This window comes from Leiobunum rupestre, chromosome 7 (genome assembly GCF_980474605.1).
Source record: "Leiobunum rupestre chromosome 7, qqLeiRupe1.1.hap1, whole genome shotgun sequence".
NCBI classification, from domain to species: domain Eukaryota; kingdom Metazoa; phylum Arthropoda; class Arachnida; order Opiliones; family Sclerosomatidae; genus Leiobunum; species Leiobunum rupestre.
The window spans coordinates 51603861-51619965 of NC_143390.1; the positions used below are offsets into that span (position 1 = coordinate 51603861).

General features: G+C 36.4%; 1 protein-coding gene across 1 annotated transcript; it reads left to right on the plus strand.

Moving 5' to 3' along the window:
- The first annotated feature begins 8214 nt into the window (after window positions 1–8214).
- LOC149936946 (uncharacterized) lies at window positions 8215–14897 on the plus strand. The gene is made up of 2 exons (XM_090181590.1): window positions 8215–8426; window positions 13015–14897. Exon 2 carries the CDS (start codon window positions 13067–13069, stop codon window positions 14759–14761), a length of 1695 nt encoding a protein of 564 aa, XP_090037716.1. The 5' UTR covers window positions 8215–8426; window positions 13015–13066; the 3' UTR covers window positions 14762–14897.
- The last annotated feature ends 1208 nt before the right edge of the window (window positions 14898–16105 follow it).

Sequence of the window (16105 nt, forward strand, 5' to 3'; positions counted from 1 at the left end):
ATTATTTATACCATAAGAGGATTATAATAATAATATTATTATCTTCTTATACTTAGTTTTAAAAACATTATATATGTTACCTTAAAATATATTATCGAAAATAAACATTAGTATGTTCCTTATACACGTGAGCCGACGCGTTTCTTACCTGACGCAAAATTCTAATGAGGGCAAAAACGCGTTTCCAATTTGGCTTATATATGACTTGGTGGCTAGCCATTCTAACCGTTTAACCGACCGACCGGAAATAGCTCCTTCCCAGAAGAATTTGGAGAGGGGAGTAGAAACCGAGTATCTTTTATTGAAGCGTCCATTCCAAATACCTTGCATGGTTATTAATCTAATTCAATTTTCAGTTTTATTTTACTCGACTTTGGACTTACACCTCTCAGCTGGAGATTTTGACGGGAAGGGCTTATCTTAGTCGCCCATAGGGGAGCGTCCATAAATTACGTGCGGCGTTTAGGGTAGGGAGGGGGTCAAGTTGTATCTCACCGAATCTCACGTGGAGGAGGGGGGGGGGTTTCGGCAAATATCACGTAATTTTGTTCCCGCAAACGTATTTACACTAAAAATACGAATTTTGAAAAATCTCACGTGATATTAGGGGGGGGGGATGTTGAAAAATGTCGCGCATTTAGTGAAAATTTTACTACTTTGTTGTTTACTCTTTACTTAGTACCATTGATTCGGAAATAAAACGCTGTCAAAATTTTATTGTTAAAAAGTAAAAGATTTGTAAAAATATGTATAATTTAAAATTAGTAAAAGGAATTCAAATGATTTTTCTTTCGGTCATTTGCATTTAAAGTCGGAATAGCTCTCCCAATTAACGTAGTGTCTAATACAATTCCGACATCTACTATCCCAGTTGAAGACTCTACAGGGGAGGGAGGGGGCCGAGCCAAATCTCACGACATCTCACTAAGGGGGGAGGAGGTCGAAAAATCGCCACAATCGTCTCACGTAATTAATGGGCGCTCCCTAGGCTCTACATTGACGGACCTGTAGAAGGGGTCGAATTTGGGGGCTCTTCAACGGACTCAAAACAAGTCATTTGGAAATTAAAACTCGAGAATTGTTAGCTCTCCCAAAAGTTATTAGGAAGAATCATCAGAAGGAAATAAAAATACGAAGTTTTCTGAAGACGGTTTTGTTATGGTACCGTACTTTTATTACGTACAAATCAAAAAGACCCCGGGCGAAGCCGGGTATTAAAGCTAGTGGAGGAATAAAGAAAGATTAAAGAACATATAAATTTAAACGAGGGGGGCGAAGAAAGAGGGAAGAGTCTTGAGGGGTCCGGGTCCAGTGGACTCTCTTAAAAATATACACTATTTACAAGTCTGTCTATGCCTGGACCCTCCTCTGAGAGTGGAGGACTGGAGGTAATGGCGAACGCGCGGGGACATACAAGAGGGGGGAAGGCGCGAAAAAGAGGGTTTTGTACAAAATTGATATAAATTAAATATTAATCAGCTGGGATAATAACCAAGGCACCATCTTAGGCCTAATATGATTCTTATGGGAAAATTTCAAATACCTTTAAATTTGTTTTTTTTTGTTCTGTAAGGGTGAGTAACAATTGGATAATATCACTACGTAGCTTTAGGCGTGGCTGCCATAAATGGGCACTATCATATCTTTTTTGAATCTGATACGTTTTTTGATCGATTTCAGATATATACTTTATAATTCTATCAATTTTGATACGATTTTTAACCAAAAAATTCTATACAAATTGATTGGTATTGATTCCACGGATTTTTATTGATAGAAAAATTGATCGGAATAGTGATAGTCGCGTAATATTAAAAAATTTGTGAGGAAAAAATTGATTGATTAAAGTTATTCATCTTTGATTTTAAAATTATATTGAAACTTTGCGGGGTTTAAAAAAATTGATCCTGATAGTGATTGTGCCGCCATCTAAATGATTTTGAGAGGTAAATGATAGATAGGATAAATGTGCACATCTTGTTTCTGACACGTTGTTCATTTCCACCCCCCCCCCCTCACTGCCGTTCAAGAAGAGATACAAATTTTATTTTAACCTTCTCTAGCAAACGCGCCAACGTGATGCCAGTAGAAGCAAAGAGTATAAAAACTACGTAACCTAGAGATGTAATGACGGTCGAAAGCAGTAAAGGAAGTTGTAGCAACCGGGGGGGAAGGCACTCAGTGAATTTGCACTTCAAATTTCGGTACCGCAGCGCCACTACGGCAGTATTTAGTACAATAAATAATAAAACCGGAGAAAAATGGCAGTTACGGTGTTGTGGAGGTGCTAAATTTGGCATTTTGGATATTTAATTGTCTAATAACTGTCAATTCAAAAAAGTGACAGTAATTGGTTACTGTTTCGTGATTTTTTTAGTTAGAATTTGTGGATTCGTTGTTTCGGTGTTTATTTTCAAAAAGTGAAGAATAAGGCGTTTGTTCTCTAACGTTGCCAAGTCCTAAAGGTAACCAATTCCTTAAGGAATTTTCAAGAATGTTGAACTAAATCAAAATGATTGCCACTTAAAACTGCCGTAGTGGCGCTGCGGTACCGAAATTTGAAGTGCAAATTCACTGAGTGACTTCCCCCCCGGTTGCTACAACTTCCTTTACTGCTTTCGACCGTCATTATATCTCTAGGTTACGTAGTTTTTATACTCTTTGGTAGAAGTATGGAATAATGGGGGCTGACAAAAAAAGGGGTAAGCTTGTGGTCTTGTTGGTGTTCTGTCTGTCTCAGTCTTTTTTTTTTACAAAAAATCACTTTGAATCACGTTAAAAGGTTCAAAGTTTTATTGTAACTCGTAGATACGTACGCGTTATCCTAAGCACGGCCAAATTTGATCTTGCGCTATAGATTAAAGTTGGCCGTGTACTTAAAAAGGCGCCAGCTACAGTGATTGCTGATTGGTGGTTTCGACAATTTGATGTCATCACGTGAGCTTGGGGGCCAGCCGAGCAAGGTTCGTAGAGGCACGGCCCACTGCGCATGCGCTCGCGTTCTCTCGCCCCATAGCGGCCCGCTCAAAGAATTTCAAATCCATGTAATGGCGCGAAACTAAAGTTTAGCGATTAGTGTCATTGTCGTCCGCAGGGAGCGCTTCGTCCCAACCCTAAAACGCGTTTTTTTACAACCGATTTAACATCATATTTTATGGTGGGAAACTCAACAACTGATGAGTAGGTGCTGCTAAAAAGTACCTAAATATTCTTAAAGCGAATTGTTTTCATTTTTAAATTGTAATAGGCCTTTCAATGAAACCTGTTCAGCACTCGCCAAGGAGTAGTAACATTCCGCGCCTGGACTAACAGATTCCTTTTTGTGACTTGTGGTCGCTTGGTGCCTGAAATAAAGAAATATTTTTAACGCTGTAAACGTTAGGCCTAAGTTGGAATTCGGGATCATAGATATAGATAATAAGTCGGGATTTCATTATTCTAAAATGCCTAAAAAAGGTACGTGGGTTAAGGAAACACTTTTTGCATTCCGGATTGTGAAAGTAGTACGTTGAGTTCTAATGGGATCAGTTTTTCACGTTTTGAATTTTCCGTCAATATATTCGGAGATTTGAGCTACTTTTGCTGGTTTTGGATTTTTATTACCGTCTAGTGGCTCCATATCTTCTCTATTTAACTGAAAACTAGAAATTATCAAGTTATTTACATTAGATTTATTTCATTTAATTAAAATTTTAACTTACCCAACGTTAAATATCTTAACGAAGGACCAAAGAGAACGGTAACGCCGCTAACGCGTGTGCCGAGGCTTACAGTTTAAAGCGAAATCTTAGATTGAAGTTGGCTGTTTCAAAGAGGGTTGGCTGTACAACTACCCGATAAAATCTGGTAGCCGTGTAACAGAAATTAAATCACATATTTCCGGTTTTACGCGGCGGGCGGAATGGAATGGGGACGTAACATTTATTGAAAGACCTATTGAAAGTTACGTTTCCATTTATAACTTAAAAATTAGGTTTCAATTCTGTTTTTTTTTTTCAAATTGTTTAGCAAGAAAGTTAACCCTAGATAGTTTTATTTACAACTTTTACCTTGTCTTGTAGCCATTTCTTTTTCCATACATATAACCAGAAATACATTAATTTCTGATATAACTATATAATTTTCATTATCTTCTAAAGAAAATAAAATGTTTATTTAGGTGGAATTTGTTAATTTTGATTATAAACATGTTCTAAGATTTACATTGTTTGAAACCCTTTTAATAATAAGTTCCAACATATATTTATATGGTTTTGAATTTAATTTTTCAATAAGTCAATGGATTCACTAGATTATTCAAACTATTGAAGCGTAATAATACAGTTTACAGGTAATTAGAAATTAAATAATTTTTATTACACAATTTAGTTACCCTTACTTAACTAGATTAAAATGCTTTTGTGTTGCGTTCCTTATTGCAAATCTAAAAAAATGATGAAACTCTGCGAGAAAGATGGCCGAAAATCATATCACATCACGTGATAATTACAAAATAAATGACTTCCGCATCAAGTGTAGTATGTAGTTTACACTTTATTGACACAGATAAAGGTACAGAATTCATCTTTAAAAGACAATTGTGGGCTTGACATTTTCAAAGAACCTGTAAACAATTTGGTTATAAATGCACTAGTGTCTCTAGACTCTTGGGGGTGGGATATACTGACCTGAAATTAAAAATTAGCCCACCCTAAAAATCTCATAGCAGCCCGTCAAAAATTTAAATAATGTTTAGTCATTTTCTTGCCTCTTAAAAATCAAGTAACCAAATTCCAACAATATTAGATTTATTGATTAAACGAATCAAATTTTAAAATGGGACTTCCTATTCTCCGCTCCTTGATTTAATTTAACTTTCAGACAGAGGGGGTTTAAAATATCCAAAGCAGAAGTGTGTCATGATTATCTCAATTGTTTTGACCTTCATAGAGGGAGCGATTCCATATTTACGAGAAACACCTGGAACTTGTAACAAAATTGAATATTACCTATTGCCAAAGCTTTCTAAATGTCCTCTTTTACAGTGTGATTTCAATGACACTCATGCTTCCAACTTCTGCAAAATTTATGTGTGGCAAAATAATTCCACCTTTAGTTGATAATATAACACGGTTAAATTTCAGCTTCTTACGAGAAACTTAAAGATCTTAGTTTTAAGCCTCAAACGAGAAAGTTTCCCAAAATGTGAAACGTCCAATACAACATTTGCGGCAGTCTTTCCTCGAAAAAGATAAATAATAACTTTGTTTAAACTTCTCTATATTATGGATTGTAAATATTTAAATAATAACTTACTTTCCATTTCCCAGTTATTAAAATATTTGCTATTGGCTTAGCTACAAGCGTAAATTGTGATTATCCAAGCAGTCCCTTTTCATCGACGTGTTATCAACTGTAACAGCTGACTCAGTAGCGAGAGCATCTGACATCTTGGATTTTAAAATTTTATTTTCGGCGGGAAAAACAAAAGTAAAAATTTTGAAAAAGTAATTAAAACGTATAAAAAGAGTTGATTTACCTTTCATTTCCTTGAAAATTCCGATTAATTCTCAATCTTTTTCATAATGAATCAAAAACCAACATATCTCCGTAAGATTCAACGTTAAAGAGGGGTCAGATTATAGCGCTACAGCCTACGTAGGGCCGCTATGGGGTGAGACACGGCCGTCTCGAGATCTGCTTCGCGCTCATAGCGGCCCAGGCCATGGCCCAGGCGATCGTACGAAAATCGCGTATGGGAAATTAGTTCAAAAACTTCTCACATCGTCTTCTGGCGCTAGTCTAGCCCCCCCTTGAGAAAATTCGCAGCCATGTTATCGAATGGGAGGAACTGCGCGGAACTTTGGAATTAATTTACAACTTGAGTACTTTTCAAAAAAGAGGCTTATGCACAAGTTCTTTCACTTTCTCAAATTTTGCGGACAGAGTTTTGGTAATATTTGTGATAATTGGAAGTACGACCTTTCAACAAATTAAATCAGCAATTTCATTCGGTGATTATTATTCAAATCACATTGGATGTAAGGGCATAGAGCAATTTTTGGCCACAAGTGGATTTCAATGTTTTTTTAAAATGGCAGGTGAATCCCGGAGCTAGGGTACAGCTCTCTCTATGAATGTTGTTACTATAGCCATTAACATGATAAAGCTTTGCTGCGGATACCGAAGGTTTCCTCTGTCGGACAATTTTATCAATCCAACTAATGGTGAGTCAGAATTAGGCTGTGATACATTTTCAAGGCACAATTCGCAAAAATGTTTTTCCTCTAGGATTTGTACTACATAACCAGCCAAGTATGCGATACTTGCTAGCCGTAAGGTGCATCTCTGTGTATCTGGGTACTCATAACTTCAGATGGTAACGTAACTTAATTGCCGTTAAAAATAGTTGAAAATCCATCGAGTCTAGTATCAATCATGGCTGATAGATCTGTGAAGCTGTCTTGGGGAACGTTAGATGTTTTAGGTTTTGTTAATGATATAGTGCCTCTCTTAAGGTAGGATTCCAAACTGAATATAGTTTCTTGCATCAAGCATGTCATTCCCTCCAGTCATTTTCCTGAGAATGCTGAAAAACATTTCAATAGCATCGCTCGTTAAATTTCTTGTCAAGACAAACTGGAAACCAGATTTAAGGAGGTATGACACGCAAGATATTGTAGACAATGAAGTTATTCTAATAGATATTATAGATTCATATGTTTCCTTTGTGAATATTTTCTTTAATTTGCGGATCTTTAGACCTTGATAGTAATCACTTTCCTTAAAATGTCCCACAACAAACAAATCTTGCGTGATGCGTAAGCTTCATTGACCCCAAAATCTTTTCTAGATATGTTCTTAGTCCATAATTTGCATAAACTTTCATCAACTGGAAACTGATGAAATTATACATTGATATTCTTCTTAAATTCACAAAATGGAACACAACAAATTTTTGTGGTGGGCATTTTTGCAAATTAAAAATAGGCAATATTTTAAAACTTAAGTTTGAGAAATGTGAACTTAATTTAAAGAATAATAAAGGTATTTATTAAATAATATGAATAATATTGTGGTTATTTATTTAAAATTCTGATAAAAAATGCGAATACTGGTTTGAAAATTGTGAAAAACAAAAGAAACTTTGGTTAGGCTTAGCAATTAACTAATAAAACTCAATATAAGCATATTACTTTAATTAAATAAATGTTTTAAATGAAAACTTATTAGATAAAGATCAAATCGTAAGATGTATATCCCAAACTTTCCAGAAGTTTTTGAAAAACAATGCAAAAAGGATTAACTAGTTGAATTTACCGCCATAGAAAACTATTAAATATCCCGCTAATTTTTTATATTTAAGGGGGGGGGCTCAGACAGCGCTCCTAGTGTTAAAAGAAGGTATTCGCGGAAATACATAGGAGAGGGAGGAAATCTTTGCCTGGGCCGCTATGAGCGCGAAGCAGATCTCGAGACGGCCGTGGGCGAGAGAACGCGAGCGCATGCGCAGTGGGCCGTGGTGGAGAAAAATACACCATTGCCAGCCGAGAGCGTCGGAACTCTGCATCTTTTGGGTAAAGTGTAAACCAATTCTAGAAATTTCTTTAGGGCGCGGTAAATAAAACTAAAACCAAACCATATATTCGCGGGATTAGGATGCGTGGCTCGCACTGCGATTGGAAAGCCTACCATTATGAAGTCTTTTCACTCGTTTCAAATTTAGAATTTTTGTTTATAAGGTAAAAATTATTTTCATAAGTTTTAACTTACTACTTGATATGTAACATTAAGGGCTTTAGATAAAAATTGATAGGGATTTGATAGTGGTGCTTTCTAAAGATTTTTGAAATGTAAAAAAATCCATCAGGTAGGAAGTACTAAGATTTGATTTTAATTTGATTTTTAAACTTTGTGGGTTTTTAAAAAAAAGATTGATAGGGTATTGAGGTATTGAGGTATTGATCGAAAATTTGATCGGAATAGTGATAGTGGCGCTATATTAAAAAAATTGAGAGGAAAAAAATGATCGATTTAAGTTATTCAACTTTGATTTGAAAATGATATTTAAACGTTGCGGGGTTTTAAAAAAAATGATCGTGAGAGTGATATTGGCGCCATCTTGATGGTTTTGAGAGGTAAAAAGATAGATAGGCAAAACATGTGCCCAGTTAGTAGAAATAAAAACGTAAGTCGAGGGCTGGGGGGTTACTGACAACTTTACCTAAGTACCAAACGTAAACTAGTAAAACGTTGGTGGGGCAGCTTCCATGGCTCTGAAGGCTTTATTTCACTTGTCACGTACTCGACTTCACCGTACAATTTATTTTTGTAACCTTTCAGAATTCTAACGGTTTTGACATTTCTTTCTTAAAATTTCCAGCGGCAGCGGGCGTCAACGGTCGAAGAAGTAACGTTTCAGAATTCTTGGGATTTTTTGACAATAGGTACTTTAGTTTTTTTGTTTTTTCTTTCTTTTTATGGATTGTTATTTGTCAGGTATTACAGTAATGCCAAAAGTTTTAACCACAGTTTATTATTTAGAAAGATATGATAAATGAAAAATATTTACTTGCAAGCAATTTTTAACTCGCAAAATACTACTTATTTCGAGATTCTTCTACGTGTTGGATGAGGTAGGACAGATGACGAAATAGTTTTAACGGCAAGATATTACTAAATTTAAAAAAATACTGAGTGTTATTTAACGATCGACGATTTTACGCTATTTTGATTCGCAGAGTAATCCTAGAGCTTAACCAAGTTATCGTCTCCAGCAACCTTAGGATATAACCTCCCCTTAATTTGTCAGTATCTTTAATTCGTAATGCGGCCGAATACATGACATGACGAAGAATATAAATGATAAATCCATAGGATAAATCTCTTTTACCTGCCACAAAGGCAGGGATTTTTCATACTGTGGAAATATTTTCCGTTATCGTTCTGAAGCAGTTAGGTTAAAGCATTAGTAACATCATAACAGTAGTATGGGAAATGGGTAAATGTTTTAATTTTTCCTTAACTGATACGTCAAACGGTCAAAGAAAATAAAACCCTTTAAAGGACATCGCACTTCTTCTTAGTATAGTCTATTTGTTAAAAGAGTTCACGGCCCATCGGTTAGCGTTCTACGTTCGCGCGTCGCTAGTCCGGACTCACTATCAAAATAGTTTTCTTGCCAAGATTCGGGATGCTTCCCAAAACAGACTGAGCGTCGGATTTGGTTTCGTTCTGATCGCACGATGAACAAACAAAGTAAATAAATAGTTAAATATTGAGTTTTAACTGTCGTGTGACCGTGACTTTAACCGACTGTGTGACTATAATCGATAAATAAGTGTTTGATTGATTATGGTGTGACTGTTTCTTTTGATGGGTTTTTAAAAGTTAGTGACGTCACAGCCGTAGCTTCCGTAGTGGTTGTCATGAAAACTCGCGTGTTTTCTCAATAGACGTTTAACATTGGTGACGTCGTAGGGTTTCAAGCTGCTAGCACTCTATAGGCGAGTGTTGAATGTGGGATTTAACGAAACGGTTAATTATATATATTCTGATCTCTTAAGTGTTTCTTTTATGGTATGTTTTATTTTATTAATGCTCATAAAATGTTTAATAAAAAATAATTCCACGTACGAAAATTCATCGAATTATTATTTGCGAGAAAAGAAATAATGAAGTAGAGGTGTAAAAATCTTGGCAAGAAAACTCTATTGATAGTGAGCCCGGACTAGCGACGCGCGAACGTAGAACGCTAACCGATGGGCCGTGAATCTTTTTAACAAATAGACTATACTAAGTTTTGTCCACTTTTGACCAGTGATACTGGACAAACTATAGGAGCTAGATAAAAATGGTAATGGACAATATCGCTCCTTTGATCAAGTGTAACAACATGTTTCAATTTGAAAAACATCTGTCGAAAGCCAAATCCCATAGAAGTGCGATGTCCTTTTACGAAAATTTTAGCATGGTGTTGTATTTCTAATTGAAGTTTAAAGATGAAGGGTTATTCAGAATTGTCATTGAAATCTTAATTTGAAGTTGGCCGTCCGCCAAATCCGCGGCTAACCAGTGTCACACGAGGAGGGAGGACGTTATCGGCGTACGTTTGAAAACGTTTTAGGGAGACAATGAGATACCTAACTGATTTGATTTTTCGTAGGGGGAATGAGCTTCATGTTAAAGCATGCGGAGGATAATACATAATAAATTGTTTTAACATAGTCATTCTCCCGAAGTAGAAATAAATATATCTAGGTTCCCCGTTTTTGTCCTTATGGAAATGAAAACCAGTCTTAAGGATACCAAATCAAAAATTAATTTTAATGGGGTGACTGTGGTAGCGGTCACGACTTAAGCTTTGTTTCCACTAGCTCGAGTAGTAATGCATTTAATAATGTGATGTAAAACCCTTGAGCGTATATCACAAAATATAATAAAATTATTAAATTTCTATTAGCCATGGCCTAAGTCATCCAGCGACGTTTATTGCCTTAAATTCATGTGGCCGGGTTAAATTGCGTAGGAGGGTGGTGGCAAGCCCTTCATGCCACGCGAGCCAAGAGCTCCCTACACTTACTATTACCGTTAACCTCTACAAGTTTTTATGGAAATGGAAAAACCCTTTAACCAGGGAACTTGCTAACTCTACGTAGACGGAGTTGTTATGAGTTTTCACCCAGTGCCGCAAGCTGAAAACGAACCCGGCTCCTTTTGCTGCGAGGCGGAAGTGATAACCACTCCGCAACCCCAATCAAGATCTCACTAGTCCTTGGAGCCAGTGATGGGCATTCTTGAAAATTTTGTGATAACTCTCACTCCACCTCATTCCCGTTTCTAAAATGTTAAACTCAAACTCATCTCCTCTAACCACCGTAAACTAACTTTTGATCTCCTCTCCTCTCATCGATTTTCGCTAATTAATCTAACCTCGCGCACACTCCCGCTAGTTTTGTTGAAAAATCTGATCTCATGTCACGTTCTTTTTCGTTTATGGAAGTCATAAGATATATCCTTTCAATCTCCTCTCTCTGAAACGCGTACTTTGTGAAACTCCTCTCCTGTCGCGTATCTCACCTCTCAGATTCTCACGCTGTTCTCACAGGGGTAGAACAACGACCATCACTGGCCGGTCGCTACATTAGATTTACTGTTTTAGCCAAAGTTACATAATTATTTCCAAGAAGGTCATGTTTTTATATTTCCTTTGTTTTGGTTTTCTTACGTCTAAACTCAAACTCACCTCCTCTCACTACCGCAAACTAACTTTTTAGCTGATCTCCTCTCATCGCATTTCACTAATTAAATTAATCTCGCTCACACTCCAAATACATTATTTGAAAAATCTTATTTAAACTCACTCTCCTCTCACTTAAATTCATAGCTTCTAAACTCATCTCACGCTCCTCTCCATTGGAAGCTTAGAGCATCTCACCTCATCTCAATTGCTCTCACTGATCTCACGGTGAGAGAAGAGTGCCCATCACTGCTTGGAGCTCAGCTTAATTCGGTTTGAATTCCAATAAAATTGACAGAATCTCGTCATGAAAAATGGTTTCACGTGTGAGCGTGACTTGTGATTAGTTTAAAATGTGGCGAACTGTGTATGGCACGCCATCCCGGTCAAAATTAAAAAGAAAAAAAACGGAGTTTTTCGTTGAAAAAAAAATTGATATTTTTCAAAAAAAAAATATTTTAAAATATAAATTTTGTTGAAAAAAAAATAATTTGAAAGAAAAAAAAATAATTTTGAAAGAAAAAAATAATTTTGAAAGAAAAAAAAATAATTTTGAAAGAAAAAAAATAATTTTGAAAGAAAAAAATAATTTTGAAAGAAAAAATAATAATTTTGAAAGAAAAAATAATAATTTTGAAAGAAAAAATAATAATTTTGAAAGAAAAAATAATAATTTTGAAAGAAAAAATAATAATTTTGAAAGAAAATAAAAATAATTTGGAAAGAAAAAATAATAATTTTGAAAGAAAAAAAAATAATTTTGAAAGAAAAAAAATAATTTGAAAATATTGAAAGGAAAAAAATTAATTTTGAAAGAAAAAATTATTTTTTTTTGCATATACCACACATAGATGGCTCTACTTGCAGGGACTACTAATACTGTCATGGGATTATTTTGATTGTGAATTCAAAGTTACAAATTATGAACTCTCCCCCTCAGTTTAGGGTGTCACGACTATTTTGATCCGTTAGATCTGGTAGTCTTCGATTTATAAGCCCTTAAATGTCGTGTCATGATTGGAATATCACACACGACCTTATGGTTTTTGGTCTAACATTTCTCGGCTTCCCATTGGTCAAATTAGATCGGGTCAAAGCTGGTTAGACTTAAAATTAAACGTAGAACACCTTTCTAATTGGAACCATTCTTCTAATCCTGACGGTTCTCGACGTAAAATTTGAATGACCTTGAAGACCTGGTTCAAGGTCATCGAAATTTTCATTGTCATTTGTCACCCTGCACCCTCTATGTAACCTGCAAATTTCAAATTCTTAAATAAAACACATTTTGAGTAACTGCCTCTGTATCGATTTTTAGTTAACACCCTGTATATTAATATCGAGCTTCTTTAGTTTTCGTCGAAAGGGAGCGGTGTACAAAAATATGCATTGAATTCACAATCAAAATAATCCCATGACAGTATTAGTAGTCCCTGCAAGCGTAAAGTAGAGCCATCTATGTGTGGTATATGCAAAAAAAAATATTTTTTTTCTTTCAAAATTATTTTTTTTCTTTCAAAATTATTATTTTTTTTCTTTAAAAATTATTATTTTTGTTCTTTCAAAATTATTTTTTTTTTGGAAAAATATCCAATTTTTTTTTCAACGAAAAACTCCGTTTTTTTTTAATTTTGACCGGGATGGCGTGCCATAAACTGTGGAAGGCAAAGTTCTATGTAGAATTAGAACCCTACAATTCACAGCTCACAGCAAAATGAATTTAAGTTATTTTAAACTTTTTCAGTTAATTACTATTTTCTTGATTTAAACTTCTATTTTATTTTTCCCGCGCACAGTCACAAGTGTAAGGAGAAAGGACACCTCGGCAGATTTTCAACAGAATTAAAAATGAATCAAAAAAAGAAACTCAATTGCACTTACTGCACTTTCGCTACTATGCACCGGGTCAGTTTAAAACTTCATTTGGCGTGTCACAAAAACGAAATTTTACATAATTGCGATAAATGCGATTTCGGTTGTCGTTCCCTGGCCACGTTGAAAGTCCACGCTATAAAAAAGCACGGCGCGAAAATGCCATATAAATGCCAAACCTGCGAATTCACCTGTCTCTACAAGTACAGCCTGCAGAAACACATGGTTACGCACACGGGCGTGATGCCGTACGGTTGTAAAAAATGCAGTACTCGATACTTCTCCAAACAGCGGCTTCGAGACCACGTCCGTAGAGTCCACTCCAAAGTGAAACCTCACAAATGTCCAGATTGCGAGTACAGCACCACGGATCCGTACCATTTCATGGATCACAAGAGACTACACAGCGGCGAGAAACCATACGTCTGCAAAGAATGCGGAGCCAAATTTCGTCAAAGCGGCCACTACCACCAGCACATGCGAACTCACAAGGGAAGCCGCGACTTCGAATGCCCCGAGTGCGGGGTGGCCTTCGTGACTAAAAGCACCCTGTACCACCACAAGAAAACTCATTTAGCCGTCAAGCCATTCCAATGCCCCGACTGCGGAAAGGGGTTTTTGCAAAATAACAAATTCACGAAACATCGCCTGCAACACACGGGACAGGAGACGTTCCGGTGCCAGCAATGCGATTTCAAAACCATCTACAAATTCAGCTTGGTCTACCACAAAAGAACGCACGACGGCGAAAAACCGTTTAAATGCCCAAAGTGCGAGTACTATTGTAGAGGCGAGGGAAATTTGAAGAAGCACTTGCTAACGCATGAGACCGATAAGCGTTACAAATGCGGTTCGTGTGACTTCGCCACGAAACACAAAGCCAGTTTAAAAGGTCACGAGCAAAGCCATAAGAAGAAAAGGAAACGTCAGCAATGTCCCAGATGCGACGTCTCCTTTGCAGTCCAAAGCTCGTTAACAAGACATCTTCTGTCAAAACACCCGGACATTAAACCGGGGTTTAAATGCAACGCCTGCCAGAAGATTTTCGCTCTTCAGCGAAATCTAGATAAGCATATGGAGAAACATCAATGTTTGGCCACAAGAAAGAGTCATTCGAATTCCGCAAGAAGCAAATCCAGGGGTCGTACATCGTTAAGAGGTCGAAATAAGGGATCTAACAGAATGGCTTCCAAATCTAGCGACAGCCTTGAAGATTCCCATGATTCATCTGAAAGTAAACGAAATCGTAATCAGTCTAGTGATAGCGATGCCGATCCTGATGAGCCCACTGAGAAGTCTCAGTTGAGTAAGGGAAAGACGCCGAAAACGCTGCTCCAGAAACGTCTGAAAACTGCTGGTGTCGTGACCGAAAACGTTTCTAACGTTGAATTAAAAAATCCTAGTTCAACCGGAACGATTGAAACTCTTAGAAGATTGCAACTGAATCCGTGTAGAGTTGTTCTTTACAAGGTTGATCATTTGCGCTATAATTCCAATTTAACAACGCCTGAGATAAAACGCGAATCGCGTGACGATATTAATGTTGACGACCAAATACCACCTATTAGTCGGGCAAGCGATACAAATGCGGGTGTTCCGGATATTACAACGAAGGAACTTGAACTTCTCAAAGCGTTTCTCGATAGAGAATGTCACTTTGTATCAATATAGTCGGAGAATCCTTAACGGTTTTCTAATTACTTACTATAATTTCAAGTACACAAGAAAATTAATTTTTAAATCGTTAATCTTAATTATTTTTGTATTTCAATTTGGCAATATATTTGTGTTTGTTATAAGTGTAATTGTCAAAATGTAAAACAATAAATTTTTATTCATTGGAAATGTCTTAAAAGTTTAAACGGCGACGTTACTAAAGTTGTTCTAATCAACGACATCAATGAGAAATGTAGATAGCATAGTAAAAATTCAACTTTCGAATTGTACTTTGTACATAACTAGATGATTTCATGTTTTTGTAAAGATGTCATAAGATTTCACACTCCAGTGTTGAAAGACGGATATTTTTATTTCCATGGTAACTCGCTTCGACTCTGAGCAGCTCTTCAGTTAATCCGAAAATATCAACGGATCAACAGTTTCAACACTGGTCCTGAGCCGTTTTTGACGTTGCCCCGTGGCAAGATTAACCTTGGAACCAGGATGCCACTTGAAACAGTTTTTCCAACAAATCAGGGCGCTTCCGGCCACTTCACTGTCTTATCGAATCTGATAACCATTTTTTGAAATATTAATCGGTTTTGGCCAAGGTTGCTATAAGCACTAAAGCTTTTTTGAAAATGGGGACCATACTTTAGTAAATACGGTTTCGACTCTCGAGCACACCTTTCAAGTCGCTTGTGTGTCTTAAACATAATGCGCTTGCCCAAACTTTGATGTGCTACGAAATGTTGTGGAATTTAACCTTGCTCCCGGAAAATAACCACAAGGAAATAACCAGTGTTCAGCGATTTGGTATCTAGGTGAAAGATATTTGTACCTAAGGTTAAAATATCTAGAGTATCTGTTGATTGTCAGTGGAAAGATACTTTTATCTAGTTCAGCGATAATTATCTAAACGTGCTATACTGTTTATCTTCTGATACGTATTCGAGAGTTATATTCGCGTATCGGATATTTCCTCGAACACCTATTAACTTAAAATATGGTACCCAGTAAAAAATGATTTTATCTAAAGGTTAAAATATTTGTATCTAGATAATAGGTACAGTTTAGATATACAAAACGATTCCTATGTACTGTGAGTAGCAACACGAAATTTAACAGAACATTTATAAGAAGAGCAGGCATAGACCGAATATCAACAAAGCTAACTCAAGACGTTAAATCGACCGATAGGTAGATTCAGAAAGGCAGTGGGTGAGAATTTGCGTGAAGTGAAGTCGAACTTCCCCTCTCAGGCCCGGAATTAGAGAGTGCGGGGCCCTAAGTAGTGAGAACTTGGTGTGACCCACCTTTTGCCATTTACAATTTGTATATCCTGTTCTAAAAAGT